The 24,386-nt window shown below is 44.9% G+C and overlaps 1 protein-coding gene and 1 long non-coding RNA gene across 3 annotated transcripts; one reads left to right on the top strand and one right to left on the bottom strand.

Annotated features, from left to right (window-relative positions):
* Positions 1–11,374: 11,374 nt before the first annotated feature.
* LOC146365307 (uncharacterized) lies at positions 11,375–13,051 on the bottom strand. Its single transcript, XR_014798518.1, has 2 exons — positions 12,732–13,051; positions 11,375–12,076 (listed from the first exon to the last, which is right to left on the bottom strand). It is a non-coding gene; the product is annotated as an uncharacterized LOC146365307 (long non-coding RNA).
* Positions 13,052–14,813: 1,762 nt separating this feature from the next.
* On the top strand, positions 14,814–23,520 carry lgals3b (lectin, galactoside binding soluble 3b). Of its 2 annotated transcripts, none has more exons than XM_084915406.1 (7): positions 14,814–14,838; positions 19,982–20,003; positions 21,550–21,676; positions 22,101–22,279; positions 22,355–22,443; positions 22,972–23,140; positions 23,226–23,520. In XM_084915406.1, exons 2-7 carry the CDS (start codon positions 19,998–20,000, stop codon positions 23,382–23,384), a joined length of 729 nt encoding a protein of 242 aa, XP_084771532.1. In that variant the 5' UTR covers positions 14,814–14,838; positions 19,982–19,997; the 3' UTR covers positions 23,385–23,520. The 2 variants fall into 2 exon arrangements, with proteins under 2 accessions (XP_084771532.1, XP_084771531.1); XM_084915405.1 differs by lacking the exon at positions 14,814–14,838 and adding an exon at positions 18,595–18,690.
* The last annotated feature ends 866 nt before the right edge of the window (positions 23,521–24,386 follow it).

The raw sequence follows: 24,386 nt of genomic DNA, 5'->3' as shown, positions 1-24,386 counted from the left end.
TCAGGATTTTCTATACAGGCGCTGTGGAGAGCATCCTCACACAGAACATGACATCGTGGTTTGGGAACAGCTGTGTGAAGGACCAAAAAGCTCTCCAGAGAGTGATTCGTACAGCAGAACGCTGCTGCAGGATCGCTCTCCCCCCGCTTCAGGACACCTACACCAGGAGATGCCGGACTAGAGCAGCGCAGATACTGAAGGACCCGTCCCATCCTGGCAACAAACTGTTCCAACTTCTGCAATCTGGTAGAAGGTTCCGCATCATCCGGGCAAGGACAGAGAGACTCAAGAGGAGCTTCTATCCCCAAGCCATCCGGGCCCTAAACACACACACACCCGCCCTCTCACATCATCTATAATTGACTGAGACAGGACTCTCTTCCAGACACTCTAAACCAAGGCACAATGTACATTCCAAATTCCTTTAATTTTAAATATGTTTATATTGTCTATTCTGTAAAATAGTCAGATGTCTATTCATATTAATGTACAGAATTCACCTGCTTGCTGCTACTACTGCACATTCACCCAATGTATATACTATTTATATATATATATAATGTTCTTCCTCTACCCTCCCCCCCCATATTTGCACATGTCGAGGAGCGTGTCAGGCTACATTTCACTGTGTGTTATACTTGTATAACTATGCATGTGACAAATAAAGAACCTTGAACCTTGAACCCTTACCTACCTGTCTTCCAGAAACAAAAGGAGGAAATGTAGTTTTACTTCCTGCTTTATAGCTTCTGGGTTCATCTGAGGTCACAGGAAGAGACCAAGTGCAGAAGAGGAAGAACTCTTATAATTTAATCAAGTTGATTTTAGAGGGTTTATGGAGAAATAGATTTATTGAATATGTATTGATTACACCACAGAGTTCATGTTGCCAGTAAAGAGGAGTAGCAGAGGTTTGAATATAATCATGTTCATCTTACCTACTGAGTGAAATAGTCCAGAGGAGAAAGTGTTTGGTTAAGTGGACGATTTAAGCAGAAGAACTCAGGTGTTTGAGGAGAAAGGTTCAGGTCAGTGTAGCTGTGTGCAGTTTGACCTTAATTTCCGTTGATTTAAGTTCAGTTATGTTTATTTGACTGAGTTAATTATAGAGTTGAGTTTCTTATTTGTTTCTTTGTAAATATTGTTTGGGTCACAAAATGGTGAATAAATCACTGGCTACACTGGACAGCATCAGTCTCCTGCACTTCTTTGACCGCTTAAGTCAAGTCCTACCACAGAAGGTGATAAGTGGCCAGCATCAGCATACTAGTCAAGTTTCTCTTTATTTCTCCATTCGACCATAAAACAACCAACCTGGTCCCACTTGCTTTGTACAGGACTCGACACACCTGAGCCTCGTTAGGCTCTACCATTGACACAAACAGGTCAAACAAAACAAAGAACAGGAATAAGATTATGCATGAAACTCATTTACTCTGCTAAATGGTTTGAAAAGTAAAACACTGCATGCAATACAACTCAAAAGGCTAATTTAAAGAAAGTAAACAATACTATACAAAATGAAAAACCCTTCATTTGGTTGCACCCAATGAGGCAATCCGTGACCTCATGACCCTATATTAACAGGAAGTACTGGGGCAGCCCCGCCCACACACCTGTTTAAATATAGGACCTGAATAAATGGATGAACATGGTGAGTATAACCAAAGCAACGTGAAGAAACATCATTTAGGAGACTTTTGCCTGTGAACAGAATAAAATTGAAATGACCTGATGGTTTGTAGTGTTTGCTTTAAAAACATGCATGGATGTAACGACTGCTGCCACAGACAAACCCGGGATAGTGTGTTAACCAACGTTACACCAGCAACGTCTAAATCAAAGCATTACGGTCATCTGTAAAATAACAAGCAATAAATTATCAATATGGTCAAAGGACAAGTGGTCAATGACTTCATGCCGCTTTGTCATTCTTCGCAAACGGCGCTCTGTAGCGCCTCCTGAAGGCAGCGGTTTGAACAGCTTATGTTCTGGTTTTTTTGCATGGATCCGACTGAACTACTCTGTACCTCTGCCCTAAATGCAGGGTGAAAGGTCAAATGTCGCATTAATCTGACCTCAGATCTGCTGACATCACAGGAAGTCTGCTGACTGGCCTCTGGCTGCTTTGCAGCCGCTCAGGCTCGAATCATCAATAAATGAAATCAGCTGCTTCACAGCCACGGGGTCAAAGGTCACAGAGGGGTGAGCAGCAGCACTACAGTGTCCTTTGGGATTATTGATTAACTATTAATAAGTGATCACGCCCAAACGACCTGATGACAGTTAATGAGTCACTTTACATTGCGAGAATGGCGACATCAGAGTTTCACTTGTTTATCTTTAGATTTGATTGTGTTTGTTTCTCAAATAAAAGCACAACATTTCAAAATAAAATGATATTTAAATTTTAAAAGCACACAAACGCTTTTACACTGAAAAGTAAAACTTAAAAATAGCATGAAGCAACAGCATACTTTCAAAATAAAGTAATTTTTGGTAATAATAATAGCCCTGCCATAATAATAACTTTATTTATAAAAAGCACTTTCAAATAAAGTGCTGTAAGGTTATTTGAAACTAAAAAGATAAATAAAAGCGATACATAGCAATACAAGTAAAAAAATACTATACAAGTTAAAAACAGTAAGAATTTAAAATCTAAAAGCCACAGAATTAAGACCTGTAGGATAGGGTGAACAAATGTGTCTTCAGCTTAAAAACCTCCAGAGCAGAGCAGCCTGCCGAATACCTTGAGGGAGGTTGTTCCACAGAAACGGGGCACGAAAAATAAAAGCTCTCCAACTGTCTTTTTTCTGTCCCTAGGAACCTTTAGAAGGCCAGAATCCTGAGATCAGAGAGCACGGGGTGGAACATAAAGGTGTAAAATGTCAGAGACGTATGAAGGTGCCGATCCGTTTAAAGCCTTGTAGGTGAGCAGCAGGACCTTAAAATCTGCTCGACCCTGATAAGGTAGCCAATGAAGAGAGTTCAGAACAGGGTAATGTGCTCAAATTTCCCAGTTCTTGTTAAAATGCGAGCAGCTGCATTTTGCACCATCTGTAGACCTCTGAAACTTTTCTTTGGTAGCCCAGAAAGAAGAGCATTGGAATAATCAATGCGGGAAGATACAAATGCATGGACAATGACCATCAACTCTGTCTTATCAGTATTTAGAAATTATCCGATAACCAGCCCTTAATTGCAGATACACAAGATTCTAGTTTAGAGACTTCAGCACAATTTCCAATGGTTAGAGGAACATAAAGCTGCAGGCCATCAGCGTAACAATGAAAGGTTACATTAAAAGAACGTAAAAGAACACCAAGAGGCAGCAGGTACATAGAAAACAGCAATGGTCCAAGTACGGAGCCCTGAGGGACCCCATTCCTCACTGCACAGGTCTCAGAGAGATCATTTTTAAATCTAACAGTCTGAGATCTCCCAGACAGGTAAGATCTCAGACATGATAAAACATTTCCTGTAATTCCAATAAAATGTTCAAGCCTATCCAATAAAATGCAGTGATGCACAGTGTCAAACGCAGCACTTAGATCCAGCAGTGATAAAACTGAAGTGCGATCGTTGTCTGCATTTACCAGCAGATCATTTACCACTTTGACTAAAGCTGTTTCTGTGGAGTGATTTGGTCTAAAAGCAGACTGAAATGGTTCAAACAGATTGTTAGTTGACAGATGCTCAGTGAGCTGCTTAAAAACCACTTTTTCAAAGACCTTAAACAAAAAAGACAGATGAGATGGGTCTGTAGTTTGCAACCATGTCAACATCCAGTCCAGGCTTTTTTTAAGATTGACACTACCGCAGCTGATTTAAAACTTTCAGGGAAGACTCCCGTTGTCAACAAAGTATTTAAGAGAAACAGAATGTAGGGTCCTAATACTGACCACAGTTCCTTTAAATGATTTATTTAATAATAATAATCACTAAATAAATAAATGGTTCAAAACTTTTTCCAAAATAAAACATTTTCTTCATGATTTCTGTATTTAATGGGCTGTAGTGAGGCTTTAAAGCTCATCATCACAGACCTGGACTCGAGTTTCCTCCCGTTTCCATGGAAACCACCTGCACAGCAGGGATGAGTGACAGTCCAGCCGAGAGGTGAGAGAGGCACTTTGATGCTCCGCCCATCACAGTGGAGTAACAACTGTGTGTGTGTGTGTGTGTGTGTGTGTGTGTGTGTGTGTGTGTGTGTGTGTGTGTGAGACAGAAAGAATGAACTCACGCACTGATGGAGGAAAGAGGAGAAAATGAAGAATCGAGGTTAATTATCTGATTGGCTGACAGGCAGCAGAGAGAGCCAATAGGAACGTTTTTAATCTGCAGCAGGCAACACAAAGAAACAGGAAGAGAAAGAAGAAAACTGATCCCAGATCAGCCTGACGGCTCAGACTTGGAGGACACTTCCTCTGCCCCTGTTTCACAAACCAGGTCATCTATTCTGGATGCTGCGAGTGTTTAAGGAGGCACGACAGAAGAGGAATTCCACCTTAAGTTTTCATAATGACCTGCAGCTGCAGAGCTTCAATAAAATCTTTATTATACGGCATCAAATCACAACAACAGTTGCATAAAGGCACTTAACATCATAAGGTGGACCCTACGAGTGACAGTGGGAAGCAAAAACCCTTTTAACAAGAAGAACCAGGCTCTCTCTCTTTGTAGTCCCTGTCAGTACAGTGCGTGTGTGTGTGTAACGACCTCGGCTGATAACACACCTTTAACATGCTGACGAGCCTGTCGGTTCATTGCGTCGTTAATCGGCGCCAGGTTGGAGGGATGCTGCAGAGCTTCAGACCCGCTGCTGTCGTGGCAACAGCACCGGGCTTCCCTCCAACTTGGCGTGCAGGGTTCCTGATGAAAAGAGGCCAATTTCACCCAAAGACCATCAACACCAACCTGTAGCAAACACCACAGAGTCTGTTTCCAGTGCCTAAACCAGCAGGGAAAGTAGTTCCAGCCGTCTGGAACCTCGCGCTCCTGCTGATGAACCTCACACGGTGATTTATTCACAGCTCAGAGGGCCGCTCAGCTGGGCTCACATGTATATCTCTCCTCTTCTTTAGGGAGTCCCAGAGGAGGACTGTCAGAGGTCAGAGGTCACTGAGGGTCAATGAGTCCGGCTCAGACATGATGTCTTCATCCACAGTGAGTAGGAGGATGATGATGATGATGAAGAGCATAGTGTGTGGGCGGAGCAGGAAGGATGTCTGCCAGGCGTGCTCCCAGGTGGTGCTTTGGTCTCATGCATATTAATGAGATACAGGTTATGTGGGCGGAGCCTGGGCCTCGGGAGGCTTCGGCTCAGATCTGCCTCGCTGATGCGTCAGCGTGAGATATCGAGAGTCCGAATCAGGGAGGATCTAAGCTCAGAGAGTCTCAGCTGACCCCCCCAGCCTCGTTACACAACCAGAGGAGACGCTTTAACCCTCCCACCAAGGAGGTGAACCAATCCCTGCGGGAGGAATCGGCCAATCACATGTTAACCTTCACACCAAGCAGAACAGATGAGGATGGACAGAGGAAGCAGGTCGGCTACAAACTTATCAATACAACAGATAATAAATGAGGCTGGAGTCACACAGGAAGTCATGTGACGGACCTGGACTGGGCGATCTACTGATTCTGAGCAGGTCATTTAATGTTCATTTGATTTCAGTAAAAACCCCGAAATTCAAACTAAGTCAGAGTTAAAGAAGATTAAAAATGCAGAGCACGCCTCGGAGTCAGCACGCCTCGGAGTCAGCACGCCCTTTAATGAAGAGAGCCCGAGACGTCACGCTCTGATTGGCTGGAGGACAGCAGGTCACCCTGAGACGTGTGCTCAGTCTTTACACCTGATCAGGTGGCTGTGTGCACCTGACCTGTGAGTGACATCACTTTAAATGAACCCAGTGATGACTGTAATAATAAAGGGCGTCGCTCACAGCTGATGGTGGCGTCGCTCAGGTGGCAGCAGCAGGTCCAGGTGAGCTCTGGTGTTTATTGGGACTCTGGTCCTCTCCCCATCCTCACCGAGCTGCAGTGACGCCTCTGTGATTTACACGCTGCCAGCTCCAAACCTTCAAAATAAGAGGAGGAGCAGTCCGCCCACTGTGATCAGGGAAGCCTTTAACCCTCAGCTTCAACTCAACCTGCCAGGTGTGGAAGGAGAACTTCTTTGACGGTGTGCTCACACCTCCTGTGCCTCGGGGCAGGTGGGTGTGGGCTGTGCTGGCTCAAGCAGCAGTTTCAGTCCTGGGTGGAGACGTCGCTGGTTGCTGGATGATCTTCACTGCTCAGATGAAGTTCCTGCTCTGTTCCATTAGCTTCATTACATCTCCCCTGATTTACCCCCCCGTCACTGCATCGACACCTCAGTGAGATTTACACACAAACATGATGAGGTCAGCTGTTGTAGCTCAGAGGGTCTATATGATGTGGCAGAGGGGGAGGAGCCACAAGGAGACGGTGGCCCCGGGCTCCATCCGATGTGATTTAATGGCCCTGCAGAGACGAGCCCGTGGAGCAGGTTTATCCTCATGTCCCACACACACACACACACACACACACACACACACACACACACACACACACACACGCACACAGATAATATCCCCATAATGCAGATCATTAAAATTTAATATGAAGGCTTGAGGATAAAGATGAAGTGATGAAGACTCAGGCTTCTCCCCCCACTGAGACGCGTGAGCAGGTTTTATATTTTTAACTAAACGAGTTTAATAAAACGAAAACTCAATGAACAGAAGAATTAATATTCAAGAGATTTAAAGCCCAATAACTCTGAGTCACTGTGTGTGTGTGTGTGTGTGTGTGTGTGTGTGTGTGTGTGTGTGTGTGTGCTCAGTCCCTGCAGGGATAATTAAATGTGTATGAGGGTCTGTAGTGTTAAATAAATGCGGATTAAAACACACACACACACACAAAGTCTGACCACAGAGCGTTTAATTAAACCTGTTTCCACCTGAGGGGTCGACGTGGCGTGCTTATTATTCAGACAGGAAGTCTACTCCTCCTCAGTTCCTTCTGTCATTAAAAATGACAAATAAAAGGCTCCAACAGCACAAACACAGTCCAGAGGTCCAGTTCAGGTGAAGCTAGCAGACAGCTAGCAGCTAGAGCCACCTGTGTAACCATGCACCTGTGAGACCACGCCCCTAATAATGCAAACTGTGTTCATGTTAAAGTGTTAATGTGAGGTATGAAAATGTTACAAAGGTAAAATGATTTATAAAGACCAGAACAGATGGTGTGTCAGCAGTAGGGATGGGTACCGGTATCGGTTCTGACATAAACGGTAGTAACCAGACCGAAAAGCAGCGCACATTTCAGTGCTTTATTTCGGTGCTTTTTTTCCTGAGCTGTGATACACTTTGGATTCTAGCCAATCATTTTACCTTTCCAAGGATAGTAGGCGGGTCCAGGTACGTACGTTCTTTTAGAGCAGAGCTACAGATTAAAAATGCCCAGGGCAAAGCGGTCAAAAGTCTGGCTGTACTTCACAGCAAAAGATGCAAACTCAGCAGCCTGCAACAAGTGCTTTAAGGTGATACTGTGATACTGTCAAAGGAGGTAACACCTCGAATCCGATGAAACACCTGGCAACGCATAGCGTTTTTTTAAAAGCCGAGAAATGCACCGTATTTGATAGCTTGCTGCGAGACCTCACACCGGGCACATCTACTGCGGGTGTGGTGCCTGTTATCGGACCCGGAGTTAGCAACATCCCCCAAAAACCCGAAGAGGAGAGTCCTGGCCCCTAGCCCTGCCAGCGTAGCAGAAATGATGAGGATGATGATGACAGCAGCAGCCGTTCTTCTCTGCGTGAGTAGCTTAACGTTGTTTGTGTGTAATTTACGTTGAGTAGGCTAATCACGTTATTACATTAATCATAGCTACATGCGGCTGTCTTCTTCTTCTTCATACTCCCTTCACCCTGGCCAAAAAAGCTAAAATGACCAAAGAAAAAGTGGAAAACAGCTAAACATGAGAGGTTTTTGGACAAAGTTTGTGTTCTTCATTCTTTAAGCACCGGTTCGAGCACCGTCTAAACACCAGCAACGTTTCAAAAGTACCGGTTTGGTACAGGTATCGGATAAAACCTAAACGATACCCATCCCTAGTCAGCAGTGGCGGTCCTAGCCTGTTTGGCTTTGACAGACAGGATTGTACATTAACACAGAACTTTTGTCGGAACCACACTGAATTTCACAAGAGAAACACACACACAGATATGAAGAGAGAGAGTAAACCTACCAAACAGCCATCATAATTCATCATACAATAAGAACAGGTCAAATCAACAACTGACAATGACTAATTAATATTAAAATCTGTAACATAATGTATTGTTTGGAGTTTAGTCTGTTACTGTTACTATTTTTACCATTTCTTTTTGGAGCAACTGTAACCCACATAATTTCCTTAGGGATTAATAAAGTATTCTGATTCTGATTGTTCCAGGATGACCTGCCATTATCCAATCACACATCTGCTTACCTGCATCTTTTGTTTCTCCTCCTCTTCTTTTCTCTTTTTTCTAATCTGAGCACCTGATGGCTTTGAACCCAGGATTCAAATCATGAACACATGATGGGCTTGGATTTACAACATTATGAATGAAATGTGCTCTATTTGGAAGCAGCCGCCCCCCCCCCCTCCCCTTTCCACGGCTTGTGTGTGAGACTTTAAATCATCAAAATATAAATTTTAAATTGTTATTGATCACTTTACCCCGAGTCCCAAAGTGCATATTTATTTTCTTACTCTTCTTATATTTATTGTTTGTTTACTTGCACTGCTGTAACTGGAGCCTCGTCGTCTCGTCTCTATATACTGGACTGTATGTAGCGGAGATGACAATAAAGTTTACTTTGACTTCAGCAGCGAGCATGCGCACTGAGGAAAAACATCGGTGCAAATTATAAGTCTGTATCATGATGTCTGGTGTTTTCGTGTTTGTTGGTTTGTTTTTATTTTGTTTTATTTTGCGAGTTGGTTATTAGACGCTGCTCCAGCCACCAGAGACTCCCCCGCTGCCCCGCCCTCTCCTCCCTGTGCCGCAAGCAGCAGGCGCACCTCGCAAACGGAGGGCGCCCTTACTCCCAGCAAATGGGCGATAGAAAACCGATCGATGCCTATGACATTCCCAGTATGCGCTGGCTGACGTCGTGCAGCATGAGTACAAGCATTTTTTTTTTTTTTTTTTGCCGATGCCCGTGATGCCGCCCCCCACCACGATGCTAGTGGTTTTAGATACAGGCGACACGCCTGTATCTAAAACCACTACTGTGTGTCAGGCTGTAAACATGTTTATATGGGACGGTCTCACTGCTGCCTCTGCTGGACGGGAGAGGAACTGCAGCTTTGGCTCCAGAGTAGGGCTGGGTATCGTCACTGATTTCTAGAATCGATTCGATTTGAATCTGGGAAATTTTGCCTCAGTCAGAAATATTATAATTCTGATCATGCATCAGTACATTTCCATATTTTTATATCTATAAAAACTAGGCAGACACAGTCACGGTTCTGGGCCATTTTGACCCAGCATTTTGAGTTTCTTAGGTTTTCGTTTATTTTTGCATTATGGATTGTTTTCTGATCCTCTTGTGCTTTGTTGATTATTATTAGAATTCTATGTTTCTGTTTATTCGTGTTTAGGGATTAGTTCTTAGGGCTTGTGTCTCATGTTTAGTGTAGGTTCAGTTCTGTGTCTAGTCTGCGTCTTTGTGTGGTGGTTTCTTGTTTCCTGTTTTATTGTGAAAGTCTGTGTCTCATGTGAGTGTATTCAGTTTTGCCTCCCTTGTCTCGTCAATTACTTCCAGCTGTGTCCCCCACATGTGTGTACTCTCCCCGCGTTCCTCTGTGTGTATTTAAGTCGTGTCTTCTTATGTTGTAGTTGCTGGTCTGTCTGTGAGTCTACTGCGTGTTTTCCCTGCTATCAACCATCATCTACGTTCCTTCATGTTCAGGTTTGCAGTTTTGTAGTTTAGTTTTTCCCCCAGTATAGTTTAGCTTTTGTTCCGTTCTGTCATTGTTCACCCCGTGATGTATATTTTCAATAAACCACCTTCACATATCAGCAAGTGTCTGCATTTGGATCATCCTTTATTTTTCCCCACACGGCTCATCCCGCTCGCCATGACACTGTTGAAATTTTGTGAGGTTTAACCTGAGATTCTGGCAAAATAAAATTATATTTAAAAATCGATTCAGGATTTTAATTAATTGATTTTACGTTATCCAAGCTAGATTTCAATCGATAAATCGATATAACCCAGCCCTGCTCCCCAGTGAGGCTGAATTGAGGCGTCCTTTCACAGACGTGCAACCCTCTGAAGCCCGTTCATGTGCTGCTCAGTAACAGTTTGTCTACTCGCTCCGACGTACTTTCATATGAGCAGTGTTGGTCAAGTTGCTTGAAAAAAGTAATTAGTACGGTGGCCCTGAGAGGCCAAATGGACTGCAACTTCAGAAAACACTTGCAAAAAGAAAAATGCTGCAAAAAGAAAAACGCTGCAAAAGCACACAAAGCACAACGGAAATAGGAAAAAAGACAACGGAAATGTTTCTGGCGAGACAATAACCGGACGGACCAGTTGCACGAACCAAAACATGTATGTATGGCTGTATCCCAATTCAGGGACTGTTTCCCAATTCAGGGTCTGCAGCGTTAAAGTACGCAGCCTTAACGGTCCTCAAGGGCCGCACTCAAAGACCGCTGAAGCCGGAAGTGTGAGGCTTGTAGGCTTGTGAGATGGGACGGTCTAGCCTCCGTTGCGCTGCCCAGGTTGCCTAGCAACCATGATACTAACAGCTGGAAACGTTTCATACAGCTTTGTTTGACAGAAATGAAGGAGAACATATTTTGTACATTTGTTTCTACATGAGCTCTGTGTGATTTGATAAGTATCTGAGGCTGAGACCACAGGACTGTAAAACATGATTTTTGGGCTTCATTTCTGTACTGAACAGTCATTTAAGATTAGCTAGTAAATAACAATTAGCTAATGTTGTTCATGAGACTAAAGTCATCTCACTTTGGTAATGTAAATATAATATGGCCAATATTATATTAATCATTATTAGTTATTACAGCAGTGAACATGAACTCTGTGCCAAACACTGAGCTTCAGTAAAGATTCAAGTTGCATTTATTTATATTTCCTATCACCTTAAAGCTTCACTTAAAGACAAGTATCTGTGACAGTGTATATATAGATGTATTATATATAAGAGACAAATATTGTTCTTTTAATATGTTGGCATTACTAAATTTGCCTCAATATGTGTGGAAAAAGCAAATGTACGAGCTGTGATAACTGTTTCTGATAAAATGAAGAGTAGACTGATATATTAAATATTCCTTTATTGGGTGAGAAAATCAGACCATGTCATAACTGCTTTAAGTCATACAGAATAGATATCAGAGCCTTAAACAGGCTGACTTCTGTTAAATGGGTCAAACTGGGCAGAAAACATCCAAACGCATAACATCCTTATAGAATATGATGTAACGCTATAGATCAACTTACCTCAGAATATATAAAGCATATAAACAATTACAGCAATATGATGCAACAAACACAGCAGTGCTACTAATCCAAAATACGCAAAGCTTCATAGAACTGAAACAAACATTTATTTTTAGCTCCATTCTGCTGCTGATACATACTTTAGGTTTCTGAATATTAAACTTGTTGCTGCCTTTCATAGTGTGTAACTTGAAGGCCCTGAGTACTTTCTCCCACACTGAAAACACTGGAATGATAAAATTATTTGAACATTACCTAATAAGACTGATTCAGGACAGACAATTAGTGATTCTAAACTTTTCTAGCAGTCCTTCACAAACAGGGAACAGTCTGTCTATTCTCTCCATCTGTCAGCTGCTGCTGGCTCTTCCTCCTCCTCTTCCTCACACACTGCTGAGTTTGTCCTGGTGGATCATCAGGGATGCAAAGCCTCACAGATGATGTGCAGCAGTGGGTCCCTCAGTCTGTCCTCACTCTGGACACTTGCAGTTGTCACACATGGAAATCAAATGTATGATAAGCTGCAGGATTCAAACACAAGTGTAACTTATAAATAAATGTTCATACTTTTATTACACAATCAGAGAGAAAGAAACAGAGAGAGAGAGTGAAGGACAGACAGACAGGTGACAGTCTCAGGTGTATACACTGCTACAAACAGGAGGATTTAGTGTTTGTGTTATTACGAGTGCTAAACAAGAAGAGTTCCCAGATGGTACAGTGGACACATGTGTGACTCCTGTGATTAAAGCATCTTTCTTTCAGCTTAACGAGTGAACCGTCAGCTCGTTCAAACACACGTTAAAGTCCGTTTGGCTCGACACCACCGAACAGAGGCAGCAATATAACATAGCTAACATTAACAGTGCAGTGAATCCTGCTTGTGCCGTGATATTCAGGACTGCAAACCGAGCAGCATCACTGACTTTCAGCTTGTTGTGTTTGTGGATATATGACTGACTTTAATTATCCACAAAATCATCAGATTCTCTGTAAGATTAAGGTCGACTATCTAACGGCGTATAAAGTAAAGGCTTTAAAACAAAGTAAATGCTGAAAGTACAAACATCGCTAATGTCACATAACTTTGCCGGCATGTGGCCAACAGTAATGTTTTAATGTTCCTCATTATTAAACATTTGCACATAAATAAGTGACATAATATTCAGAACTTACTTTTGAAAGTTTACTCTTTGGCCGCTCCACTTCTTTGAAGTGTCTCCCAGTCCCAGTGCACTTGTTAGCATGTTTTGGTTCGTGCAACTGGTCCGTCCGGTTATTGTCTCCCCAGAAACATTTCCGTTGTCTTTTTTCCTATTTCCGTTGTGCTTTGTGTGCTTTTGCAGCGTTTTTCTTTTTGCAGCGTTTTTCTTTTTGCAGCGTTTTTCTTTTTGCAGCGTTTTTCTTTTTGCAAGTGTTTTTCTTTTTGCAGCATTTTTCTTTTTGCAGCATTTTTCTTTTTGCAAGTGTTTTCTGAAGTTGCAGTCCATTTGGCCTCTCAGGGCCACCGTAAAATTAGTTACTAATTAGTGATTACTTATTTTCAAATGTAATTAGTTACTTCATTACTTAGTTACTTTTTAAAACTTGATACACAACCTGAATACGTAATAACGTCATAGATCTTTCAGCCCAGTTCTATTTTTCTGCATAATCCATCATATAAAATGTAATCAAATGAAAAAGTCTTTTTAAAATTGTTTTAATCGATTTAATCTTTTAACTTTATGCTTCAAGCACAAATTAAATTATTTCAACTGTCTTTGACGGGAGGAAATGTTTAACATTTAAACCGATGTTCTGCATATTCCAGCGTATAAAATAAAATCACGTTTTGTGTTTGCACTCTTTCAAATAGATGCAAGTAAAACACAGCAGAAAATGAATAAAATCAAAGACTCAGCAGCTCTTAAATCTACTGTGAGCTGTTGAGCAGGAGTGGGGCGGGTGGAGGTTTGCCCACAGCGGTCATGTCAGTGGGAGGATCCGGGGGTTTCTCTGCGAATGTCACGTTCCCGTGGCAGCGTGCTCACTGCTCGCTCAGATTTGAAGTTTCATTTATCGCTGTAGAAGTTTTCTTCCCACGCAGAGGGAACAGTAGACGCTCATGTTTCTGTCACTTTTCACAGAATCCAACTCAAAGTAATGTGATTACTTCCACCCTTTAAACGCTACATGATCGTACTCTCTCCATCACGCCATATGATCCATTGTTGATCTGCACACGTCTGTTACCACGGACGCCGCACGCTCGTACGTCACTCATGAGACACTCTGACAAACAAAATCACGGTTTAGTAACGCAGTAACGCTGCATGCTTATGGGAAAGTAACAGTAATCTAATTACTTTTTTGCAATAGTAATCCTTTAGTTTACTGGTTACTTGAAAAAAGTAATCGGATTACAGTAACGTGTTACTTACCATCTCTGCACATGACCAATAGAAACGAGGCGCTGAGTTCAAACACACGGCGTGTGTCCCAGTTTGGTGAACTGGTTTACATGCATGTATGGGGACCTCCAACAGCTGTCCGGACCTCGGGGGAAAACAGTGTTTGCTGTTTATGAGTGAGCGATACTTATTAAACATCACAAAGTGTCGTAGAGGACATAACGTCAGAGAGACACAGAGCGCAGCGGCCTGATGTGAACAGACTTTTACGCGTCAGCGGGAAATCACGTCATAACCGAAAGACCGGAAACGCAGATTATTCTGTGTTCAGCAGCTGATATGTTTGATGTCAACTTGGAAAATAAATGATTGGAAAACTTTTTTCTGCTTTATCGTGAATAATTTCTGTGTTTTTGTTCTTCAGTCTGGTTTCCTCGCAGTAAAGACTGAGACCAACGTAACGACTGTGATGAAGATCTCATCCTCCTCTGAGCGCTGACGGCTTTAGACCAGATCAGATCTGCGTTCAGCTCTTTGGGCCTGCGGTATTTAACACATCCACCCCCTCCAGCAGGGCGGGGGCAGGATCCCCGTTTACGCCACATGATTCTTTACAGTGATGTTTCCTTGCACGGCTGATTTTGATGCTGTTGTTTTTCAGGCCCTGTGAGGTCGCGCTGACCCATCATCAGTACATCTCACTGTTCTTTCATTCCAAGGTGAACAACTGTCGGACGTTCACGCGTGAGACACCGACGAGGAACTCATTAACAGACACTTCCTGCTAATTACCGGATAAGCTGCAGGCCTGGGCCCGGGGCCTCGCTGTGAGGAGGTTTATCTGCGGCTCCTCGCTGCAGGTTTCTGCGTGTCTGAGCCACAAACCGCAGGTGTGTGTGCAGGTACACCTCCGCTCTCTCCACACTGACCCGTCCGTTACCAAGTGCAGCGTTTCACACCACGGCGGGTTTCTTCAGGTCTTTTCATGAACTTTCAGAAATTGTAATGATTTAATAAAAACAGAGTTTTGGCTTAAAGGTAATTTTACGTTTCTGACTGAGCCCAGATTAATGACGTAACTCTGCGTAAGGATGAACAAGCTTTCCATCATTGGCTGCTAGCTGTTAGCGTTAGCGACGGCTAACTTTATATTGATAAGAAAATGAGAAACAGGAATAAGAGGACTCGCTCAGGGTCAGTCCTTCATCGCTGATGTTTGACAGCTAACACTTAGTTTGCAGACGACGTAATAATAAACAATAATAAACTTTATTGTCATGGCAACCTCGATATTCTTTAAGGATGAAATACAAAAATAATCAAACTACGGTGGGAGGGGCTTAAATACCGTTTATTATGTGAGTGCGATGATAAGACGAGCATCATCATCATAAACAGTCTGTAACCTAAATCATCTCACTCACACACACACACACACACACACACACAGTGTTTGTCTATTTGGGTCTCTGCTCTCCTGCTGAACTGGTTTTGTGTTGGGGTCAGCAGCTCAGATGGGATTATCCCAGTCTGCAGGCAGTACACACACACACACACGTTTCACTACTTTTACTTTAAGAAAACGGAACCGCAAATGCAAACATGACCTCACCGTCAGGCTGAGCTGATTTCTGGATATTCCCGTCATAGTCGTGTGTTTATTGTGTTTCGTGTCCCTCTGTGAGTGGTTCCAGTTATAGTTCTGTGTTGCTATGAACTGTTCTTGTCTTTAATGAAAGTTTTTCCACTTGATGTGTCACGTGTTCAGTTTATGTTGCTCTCATAACCAGTGAGATGATTTAACATCACTGAAGCTCTTTAAAGAAAACCAGAGGGAGGAAGTAGGTGTTAAAGGGTGAAGTCTGATGGAAATCAGCTGCTTTAACCTTGAAAATAAACCAGAGCTTCAGCTTTTGGTTTTATTATGAAAAACCAGGACAGGAAATGTGGTGTTATGACTCTGCAGATCCACAGCTCCCCCTGCTGTCGTTCAGCTGCTGTGACAAAGCCTGCTGCTTCATCTCTCTCTCTCACTCTCTCACACACACACACACACACACACACACACACACACACACACACACAGTGAATAAATCCATTTGAACTTGTCACAGATGTGTTCTCATTCTGTGTATCTTGAACTCTAACATCATCGTTAAATATCATTAACTAAAAAAACAACCTTTTATATTGTAAAGACCCAACAATAATACTGAGAAACCCCAACAATCACATGACCCCCTATGAGCAAGCACTTTGGCGACAGTGGGAAGGAAAAACTCCCTTTTAACAGGAAGAAACCTCCGGCAGAACCAGGCTCAGGGAGGGGCGGGGCCATCTGCTGTGATTGGTTGGGGTGAGAGAAGGAAGACAGGATAAAGACATGCTGTGGAAGAGAGACAGAGATTAATAACAGGTATGATTCAGTGCAGAGAGGTCTGTTAACACACAGTGAGTGAAGAAGAAACACTCAGTGCATCATGGGAATCCCCCGGCAGCCTACGTCTATTGCAGCATAACTAAGGGAGGATTCAGGGTCACCTGGTCCAGCCCTAACTATATGCTTTGTGTATGTAGATTAGGGATCATTAAAAGATTTATGAGACCAAAATAATCCATCAGTCCGACATGAACAATAGGAGAAGGATGTGAAGGACGGTCAGTGAGACAAAGATCGGGGACCAGGTTCACTCGACTTTCTTTTTCCCTGCTCGTGTCCGACCTCCTGCAGTGACTCTGTGTGCCACCAGAGGGCCCTGCCCCACAGTGGGAGAGCCCCACAGGTGGTTAGTGTGGTGGAGATGGGTGCATGTGGGCATGTGGCGCACGCTGTGACTCAGACGGCGCAGCAGTAATGGTCGGCAGTAAGCAGGTCACTTCCTGCTGATACTGCTCCACCAGGAAGTGGACACAAGGACGCAGATTCTGTGCTGTGTGTGCACTGACAACTATTTAATGGTTCGTTTTGAACACACCCCTGGTTTAAAAAAAAAAGTGCACTTTGCGGTTCAAATGTGGCGGGGGCGTCCCTGCAGGTGTTCAACGACGTGTTTGTGGTGCTGCTGGAGGATTACCTGAGTGCTTCAGACATGCAGTCACTCCACCACACCTGCTCTGTGCTCGGTGTCAGGTATGTGTAGGTGTGGTGAGACCCATGTCTCTTTAACATTACAATAAGAAAGGAGACGTGTTTGAGGCGAGGATGAAGAAGATCAACAGAAGGACGGCTTTGATCCTCACTGCTTCCACAGGAGTGTGAGGTGCGGCCAGGTGCATTTACTGACTGATCATCAGTGTGAGCGCCTCGATGAAAGCTGACGTCTTTCCAGTTTGCAGGTCTGGAGCATTCGGCCGTGTTAAACCAATGACGCAGTCTTCCAAAGAGTGGGCGTCCTGGAAAATTCACCCCAAGGTCAGAACCCTGAGCTCCATCTCACTCTCTACTGTTGTGACCTTTGACCCTGTACAGTCAGAAACAGGTGGAAGCAGTACGGCCAGTTTGTAAAGCACCAGGACAAAGAGCCTCCTGTGCTCTGTCAGACGAGACCAAGGAGCAGATATTCTTCATGCACAGCAGCACGTTTGGAGGAAATGTGCAGTTTCTCCTGTCTGTTGTTTATTCCTGCACACCTGGTACAGAGCACCCATAATTACTTTGTACAATAACAATAAAGGGCTGCTCTATTCTGACCAAACACACTGACAGCAGCTGTGAGCACGGTGGAGGAGGGACGATGAACTCCAAACTGTCCCAGAGTCAGTGTGAGGACGTCTGTCCCACAGATAAAGCTGGAACCAAACTGGGTCATCAGCAGGACAAAGATCCAACAGAACGGCTGAAAAAGGAAAGAATGGAGCTGCTGCAGAGCTCAGAGAGCTGTGCATGAACGAGTGCTGCAGACCTCAACGACCAAAGCTCGTCCAGACGCAGACCGATCACTGCTGCTGAGTCACAGAGTGACCAGCTCGTCATCCCACCGGCGCTGTGCCGTCAAACCGAGTGTTTCTTTCACACGTGAAGCACATCTGTCGTCCTCTGTGGGTCGTACCCTCCACAGCAGGGTCAACACCCGTTTACTTCAATCCCACTTAAACTTAAATCACTAATTACAACAAAAAAGTAATCTGAGTATTCCAACAGCCCGCTGTAATCTGTATCATGTTCGACTCTCTGGTCCACCAAGTGGAAAAAAACAAACAGCCATGTCACGAGGCGGGCGGGAACTTCCAGGAATCAGGGTTGGGAAGCTCACCTGATCCTGGGAAAGAGCAAAGGAATGTTATTACCGCCACATGGAATGTTTCTGTGTGTGCAGTAACCATGTGACACGCTGCAGTTTCTTCTTATTTGTTTCTGCTTTTATCCTTTTGTAACATCTCTAACGTCCCCTTTGTGCTGCTGTAACCAGTGAATATTGTCTAAAACAATCGTGTTCTGTGTAGTGAGGGTGTGGTCTGATTGGCTCTTCAGGTTTCCTGGTAACATAAAAACAGACCAATCAAACCTGCAAAGACCATCATCAATAACTATGTGCTAAATCCGTCTGTCAGCAAACAACAGCAGGGTTCAAAATAAAAACACACCCAGCTGTGTGTGTGTGCGTGTGTGTGTGCGGTGTGCGCGCGCGTGTGTGTGTGCGGTGTGGGTGTGGTCTGCATGCAGGAGCAGGGCGAGGCTCAGGACTTAAAGCGCGTCTCCTGTTTCAGAGTCTGTGTGATCGGCAGCGCTCAGGTGAACTCAGGTAGGTCTCCTTCCCGTCCTCGTGCTCTCTGCCTGCAGGTTGGACTCGGTTCGGCGTCTCTTCCTCTGATGCTTGAATCAAAGCACGCAGACAAACAGGAAGCTGCCGAGACCCCCGATTCGGTTCGTTGTTCAGAAGAAGGGGAAGTTGCTGAACTGTGAGGTTTCGTGTCTGTTACTCAGGGAGCTTTGACTGTGAGTGCTTTCATTCAAACTTTATTTACACCGAGCAGCGCACAGAGGAACAGACGCCTGTTTGACTCGAGCTCAGGAGCAGCGGAGAGGTCTGCTGACAGCCGTGTGATCCTGGGCGGCGTCTGCTCCTGCTGCAGGCGCCATGTTTGTTTGTTTAGCATGAGAACGTTGCTCCACCCCCCAGCAGCAGGAAACCACAGGAACATCTGGAAAACATTCAGAGGGCACTTCTGCACAGTCTGATTTTGCAGTTTCACACCTCGCTGACAGAGTCCTGCAGGGATCTGCGTCTCCTGCTGGAATCGAACCAGCAACCTTTTGATACCAAGTGACAGCATAGACTAATACATCGATACCAACACACAGAAAGCATTTAACTTCCAGATGACTTCAGAGAACGTAAACTGGGTGATGTGGTTCTGTTCCCAGTTTGAGACCAGGAGGAGACAAGATCATGTGACATGCTGCTCTGCTAGCTGTGGCGCCCCCTTGTGACTAACGCAGCAGCTGCTTTTCACTGATTTCTGATCATGTCGTATTTCTTTTGCCTCTCCGATTGCGCTGATGGCCGAGGTTTCTACGACAGTCACCGGGGAAACAGACCCACCAGTGTTGGCTGGCTCATAAACGGATGTTTACTGCATGCGGCTGGTCTGTTTCTCAGCTCACTGAGCTCAGCGGCCAGTTTACCGGCTCACGCTGCCCTCTGCAGGGAGCATTCAGAAGCACACTCTGAGGTCAGCTGGCTATGTTTAAACAAGTTTAAATTTGAAGGTTTGTTAGTTTGTCTGTTTCTGGGATCCATGTAAACGACACGAACACGGTTCAAAGGTCGAGTTCAGGGACTCCAAACGAGCTGCAGCTGAGCCTTAAAGGGCCAAATCCCCAAAAACCAAAACCTGAGTGTAGCGCCTGCTGTGAGCGCGAGCAGAGAGGAGAGGATGGTGATGAGGGCGGCGTTTTTTGCAGTTTGTGTATCACTTTCAGCTTTTTGTCATGTTGTTTGCGCTCCGTGTCAGGACTCGCACCACCACACCCTCAGACCTCATTTTCTTCTTCTTCTGGTTTTAATGCTTCTTCCTGTCTGTGTGTTTCAGGTTGCAGAAGAGCAGAATGGACGTGAGTCACTTTCTTCTCTTTCATCTTCCCTCACAAACTTTCACCTGGATGTTTCCTGATGTGCAGCTTTCAGCTTTTATCGATGCTTCGGTTATTCTGATGTGACATTAGGTGGAACGTGCAGCACGGTCCTGTTAATGTGGTCACGAGGCAGCAGCTGATTATCTAAACGAAAAACTCAAACTTGTGTGTGTGTGTCCGTGCGTGTTCCTGTCTAGCTATCTTTGTGAGGACCGATACCTGCATACTACTATACTTGTGAGAACCAACAGGCACTTGTGACACATACAACCCGGTCCTCACATGTTTGAAGCCTTTTTGAGGCTCAAAATGTGGTTTTAGTGTCAGGGTTACAATTAGGTTATGGTACGGGTCAGGGTCAGGCATTCATCTTTAATGGTTAGGGTGGGGGCTCGGGAAAGCATTATGTCAATGAAGGTCCTCACTAAGATAGCTGAACGGGGTTGTGTGTGTGTGAGTCTGTGTGTGTGTGTGTGTGTGTGTGTGTGTGTGTGTGTGTGAGTCTGTGTGTGTGTGTGAGAACAGGGCGTTATTATTCCTTCTTTAGAGCCAGTTCATACAGAACATTCCAGAAGAGTCTGTCACTGAACACACCCTCAGTGTGAACCGTGGTGCGTTCAGTTGCACTCAGTACTTCAGACGGCCACTTCGGGCCTGAAGGTCAGACAGCGTCTCTGAAACGTGTCCCTCTGGCGTCGCGGGCGCTGCTGCGGTGAGGTGAAGCTGGACCACTGACGTGGGGTCGTAGCAAAGCTTTGGCAGCGTCTCAGCTTGTGTTTCAGACACGTTGTCTCTGTGGCGGACTGAAGAACAGTCACTGTTTCATATGTTTTACAAACTTTTATTGTGAAGTGTTGACTCTTCCTGTTCATAACCTCTGCAGCCCTCGGTGGAATTCATCCTCGACTTCTTCTCCCAGTGATCCCAGAGCAGTTTGACAAAGTCCAGCATTTTCCAGCACAGGCTTCTTCCTGTTAAAATGCAGTTTTTCCTTCCCGGTGTCACCTAGCACCTGCTCATAGTGTGGTTGTTGAAGTTACTTCCTACTGTTTTCGGGTCTTTACTGTTTAAAGCACCGGGAGGAGACTGTTGGCAGAGGCAGACTCTGTGGTCAGTCGATCGGCTCAGACCTGTGAGGCAGGATTTGGCTCAGAAGCTGCAGAAGTGATGAAGAAGAAGGCTGAAGAGTGCAAATCCTGACTCTGTGGACATTTAGACTAAAAGTTTTTGAAACTGAAATGATTTCCCTCTCACAGAAACAGGTGAAACAATAACGGCATGAAATGAAAAACACCCCATTAATAACACTTTCGTGACCTCAGTCCTTGTCTGACGGTGCACTGCTATGAATTATGGGATGGAACGACCTCCTTTCCTCTCATAGAGGATGCTCCAACGTCCCCTCTGCTAAAGGAGGCAATGAAGGAAGCACCTTAGCCCTGCGTGTTTCAGAGACTGTGCTCAGTCAGAAACCGTCCCGAGGACAAAACGAGCTCAGGGTTTCTTTGCTTCTGGGTGTCTGCAGCTCTCAGACGCTCTTGATGGTGGCACCACCCAGTCAGCAGGAGGAGGAGGTCTCTGGCCCGGTGGTGGAAACAACCAAGCAGGAGGAGGTCTCTGGCCCGGACAGCCCAATGCACCCGCGTGGCCAGGTAAGAGGTTTGAAAATCTTCTGACGGTGAGTTTCACACCTTTCACTCTGCACATGGTTGAAATGACAATGAAGCCACCTGACTTGACTTGATCAACCCAAGCACAAGCCCAACCCTCCGCTGTAGAGAAATGAGACTTTTACTGACCTCTGACAGTCACGTCTCTGAAGGGACTTCAGTCTTCACGAGGCCTCATTAATAAAGCAGCCTCTTTACATCCACCAGGTCACCTTCTACCTGTCTAAGGTTAGGGTGGGGTGTCACCTGTCAAACAGTCTCCTACAGTTATTTTGCCATTGCCGTTCGCAGCTTCCATCTGGGTTTATGTGTGGACGTTAGCCTGTGGTGCCCAGGTGGATGTTGGCAGGTTAAATAAACAGGTGAATGTTTGTGGAAATGACTTTTGCCTCCACTGAAACCTCAGGTCAGCCCAACCAGCCCACCTGGCCCGGAGGTTCCACTGGTCCAGCCTGGCCTGGAGGTCAGCCTGCTAACCCTACCTGGCCCCAAGGCCCCAGCCAGCCCAGCGGACCTTGGGGTCCAGGTCCAGGCCCTTCACCTGGACCTGGACCCACTCCTCCTGTTGCACCCCAGCAGAATCTGGTGAGCCAAACAGAGACGGAAACAGAGGACAGGCAGAAGGACAGATGTAGTAAACAGCTGTTTTCTTCTTGACAGACGGTTCCCTTCAATCTGCCTCTGCCTCAAGGAGTATACGACAAGCTGCTGATCACCATCGCTGGAACTATCAAACCCAACGCTGACAAGTCAGTATGAATGCTGTGATGTCACATAGTGACGAGAGAGCAGAGGTCAGACTAAAGAAGCGAGCGGGCGGGTGTAGAGCAGAGTAAACAGGAAGCGCAGAGCGATAAACTGGCAGTGGTTAAATCCAGTCATTACTGAGTAACAGTAATGAAAGCGGGGCAGTAGGAGAAGACAGTGAGCTGTTATCCGTAGTAACGCACTCATGTCACCTCATTGGACAAACTTTAGGTGTAATCACACAAAACCTTCATGTTTGCTGTGAACACATGATTACAAAACAACGAGAGATGCGAGGACAGCTGGTGTCTCATTCACCTGAAGAAGGATGAGCGAGGTCAGGCATCAGCTGCACTTTCATTTGTTTGCATTCGTTCGCTTGTTTCAGTGAAGCAAAATCAGACTTGAGTCGCTTAACGCCACATTAACATCGGCCAAAAAGAGAAACGATTGATCCAGATAATCAGATCCTGATGGAGGAGAAGCTCTAACAGAGTCAGTAATTCACTGAGGTCTCTGTGATTCATCAGGATCACGGTGGACCTGGCCACAGCTCGTGACATCGCCTTCCACTTCAACCCTCGCTTCAACGAGGGAGGCAAGAAGGCGATTATCAGAAACAGCTGCATCGGTGAAAAGTGGGGCAAAGAGGAGAGGGAGCTGCAGCACTTCCCGTTTGTGCCGGGGCAGAATTTTGAGGTCAGACAGCTTCAAAAAAATCCTCAGTTTGATTTCTGTGAGGCGGAGATGACGCCAACGACAGTCTGTCATGTTTCTCTTCCAGATCAAGATCCTGTGCACCAACACGGAGTTAAAGGTGGCCGTCAACAACTCTCACATGCTGGACTTCAAGCATCGTATCACCAACCTGAGAGACATCAAGAGACTCAGCATCTACTACGACCTCACGCTGTCCAGGGTCAACTTGGAGATGTTGCCCTGAGACAGGCTGCTGACCCAGCAGAGATCAGTCAGGAGGAAATTATCAGTGAATGTTTGAAGGTGATCATCAGTAGATGCTTTGATTCTTCCACATGTTTCTGTTCAGGTGTCTAATGAATAAAGACTTCATATTCTGGGTTTTATGCTTATTTCTGTGTGCTTGAAAATGATGAGCCTAGTTGAACCACGACAAACTCTTCAAACAGGAGTTTTAAAACAGCTGGGGTCATCTGCAGAGGAGTGAGTGAGCGTTACCAGAGACCGTCTTATGGCCTCTGACAGCAGAGATGTCAGTGCAGCATTTAATGCAGCTTCAAACAGAGGCTACAACTCAGCGTTGGTGTTACAGGAAAAGCACTGGAGTGGCTGAATCTTCCAGTTTATAGGGACGAGGATCAGGGCCACTGAAAAAAAAAGCGTGGACGTATTTTTTTAAAATCAGAATTCTGAGAAAAAAGTCTGAGTTCTGACACTTTTTTGTTTCCTCCTCTTGCTTAAGTTTGTTCACGTAAACAAGGAATGTTTTTTACACATAACAGCTATTCACGAAGCTCCACGGGGTTATGTTCTGGGAACAACACTTTTAGAAAACACTGCATATTTTTCATTGCTGTGCAGATGATACCCAGTTTTATTTATCACATGACAGAAACGCTCAGCCTGCAGTTCCTCTAATGTCCAGCAGGGGCTCCAGCGGTGAGTCGTCCCTACAGATTCCCATGTTAAAATAAACATGTTTACAGCCTAATGTAAGAAACTGGTCCAGAGAAGTTTCCCCTTCATAACAACTACAGAGAGGAAGAATGGCATCGTGGCTTCAGAGCCTGGCAGCTTAGTGACAAGCAAAGGTTTTGGATTCACATTTAAATAAATTCATTTTCCTTCCATCCATTTACTTCAGCTTATCCAATTCAGGGGGCCTGGAGCCCATCCTCGACCCCATAAGGTGAGAAGCGGGGTTCGCCATGGGTATTCACATTCACACCTACCAGCAGTGTGGAAC

This window comes from Perissodus microlepis, chromosome 19 (assembly GCF_051167445.1).
Source record: "Perissodus microlepis isolate ML-2025 ecotype Zambia chromosome 19, ASM5116744v1, whole genome shotgun sequence".
In the NCBI taxonomy this organism is placed as follows: Eukaryota; Metazoa; Chordata; class Actinopteri; order Cichliformes; family Cichlidae; genus Perissodus; species Perissodus microlepis.
This window is presented reverse-complemented; position numbering and strand designations above follow the sequence as displayed.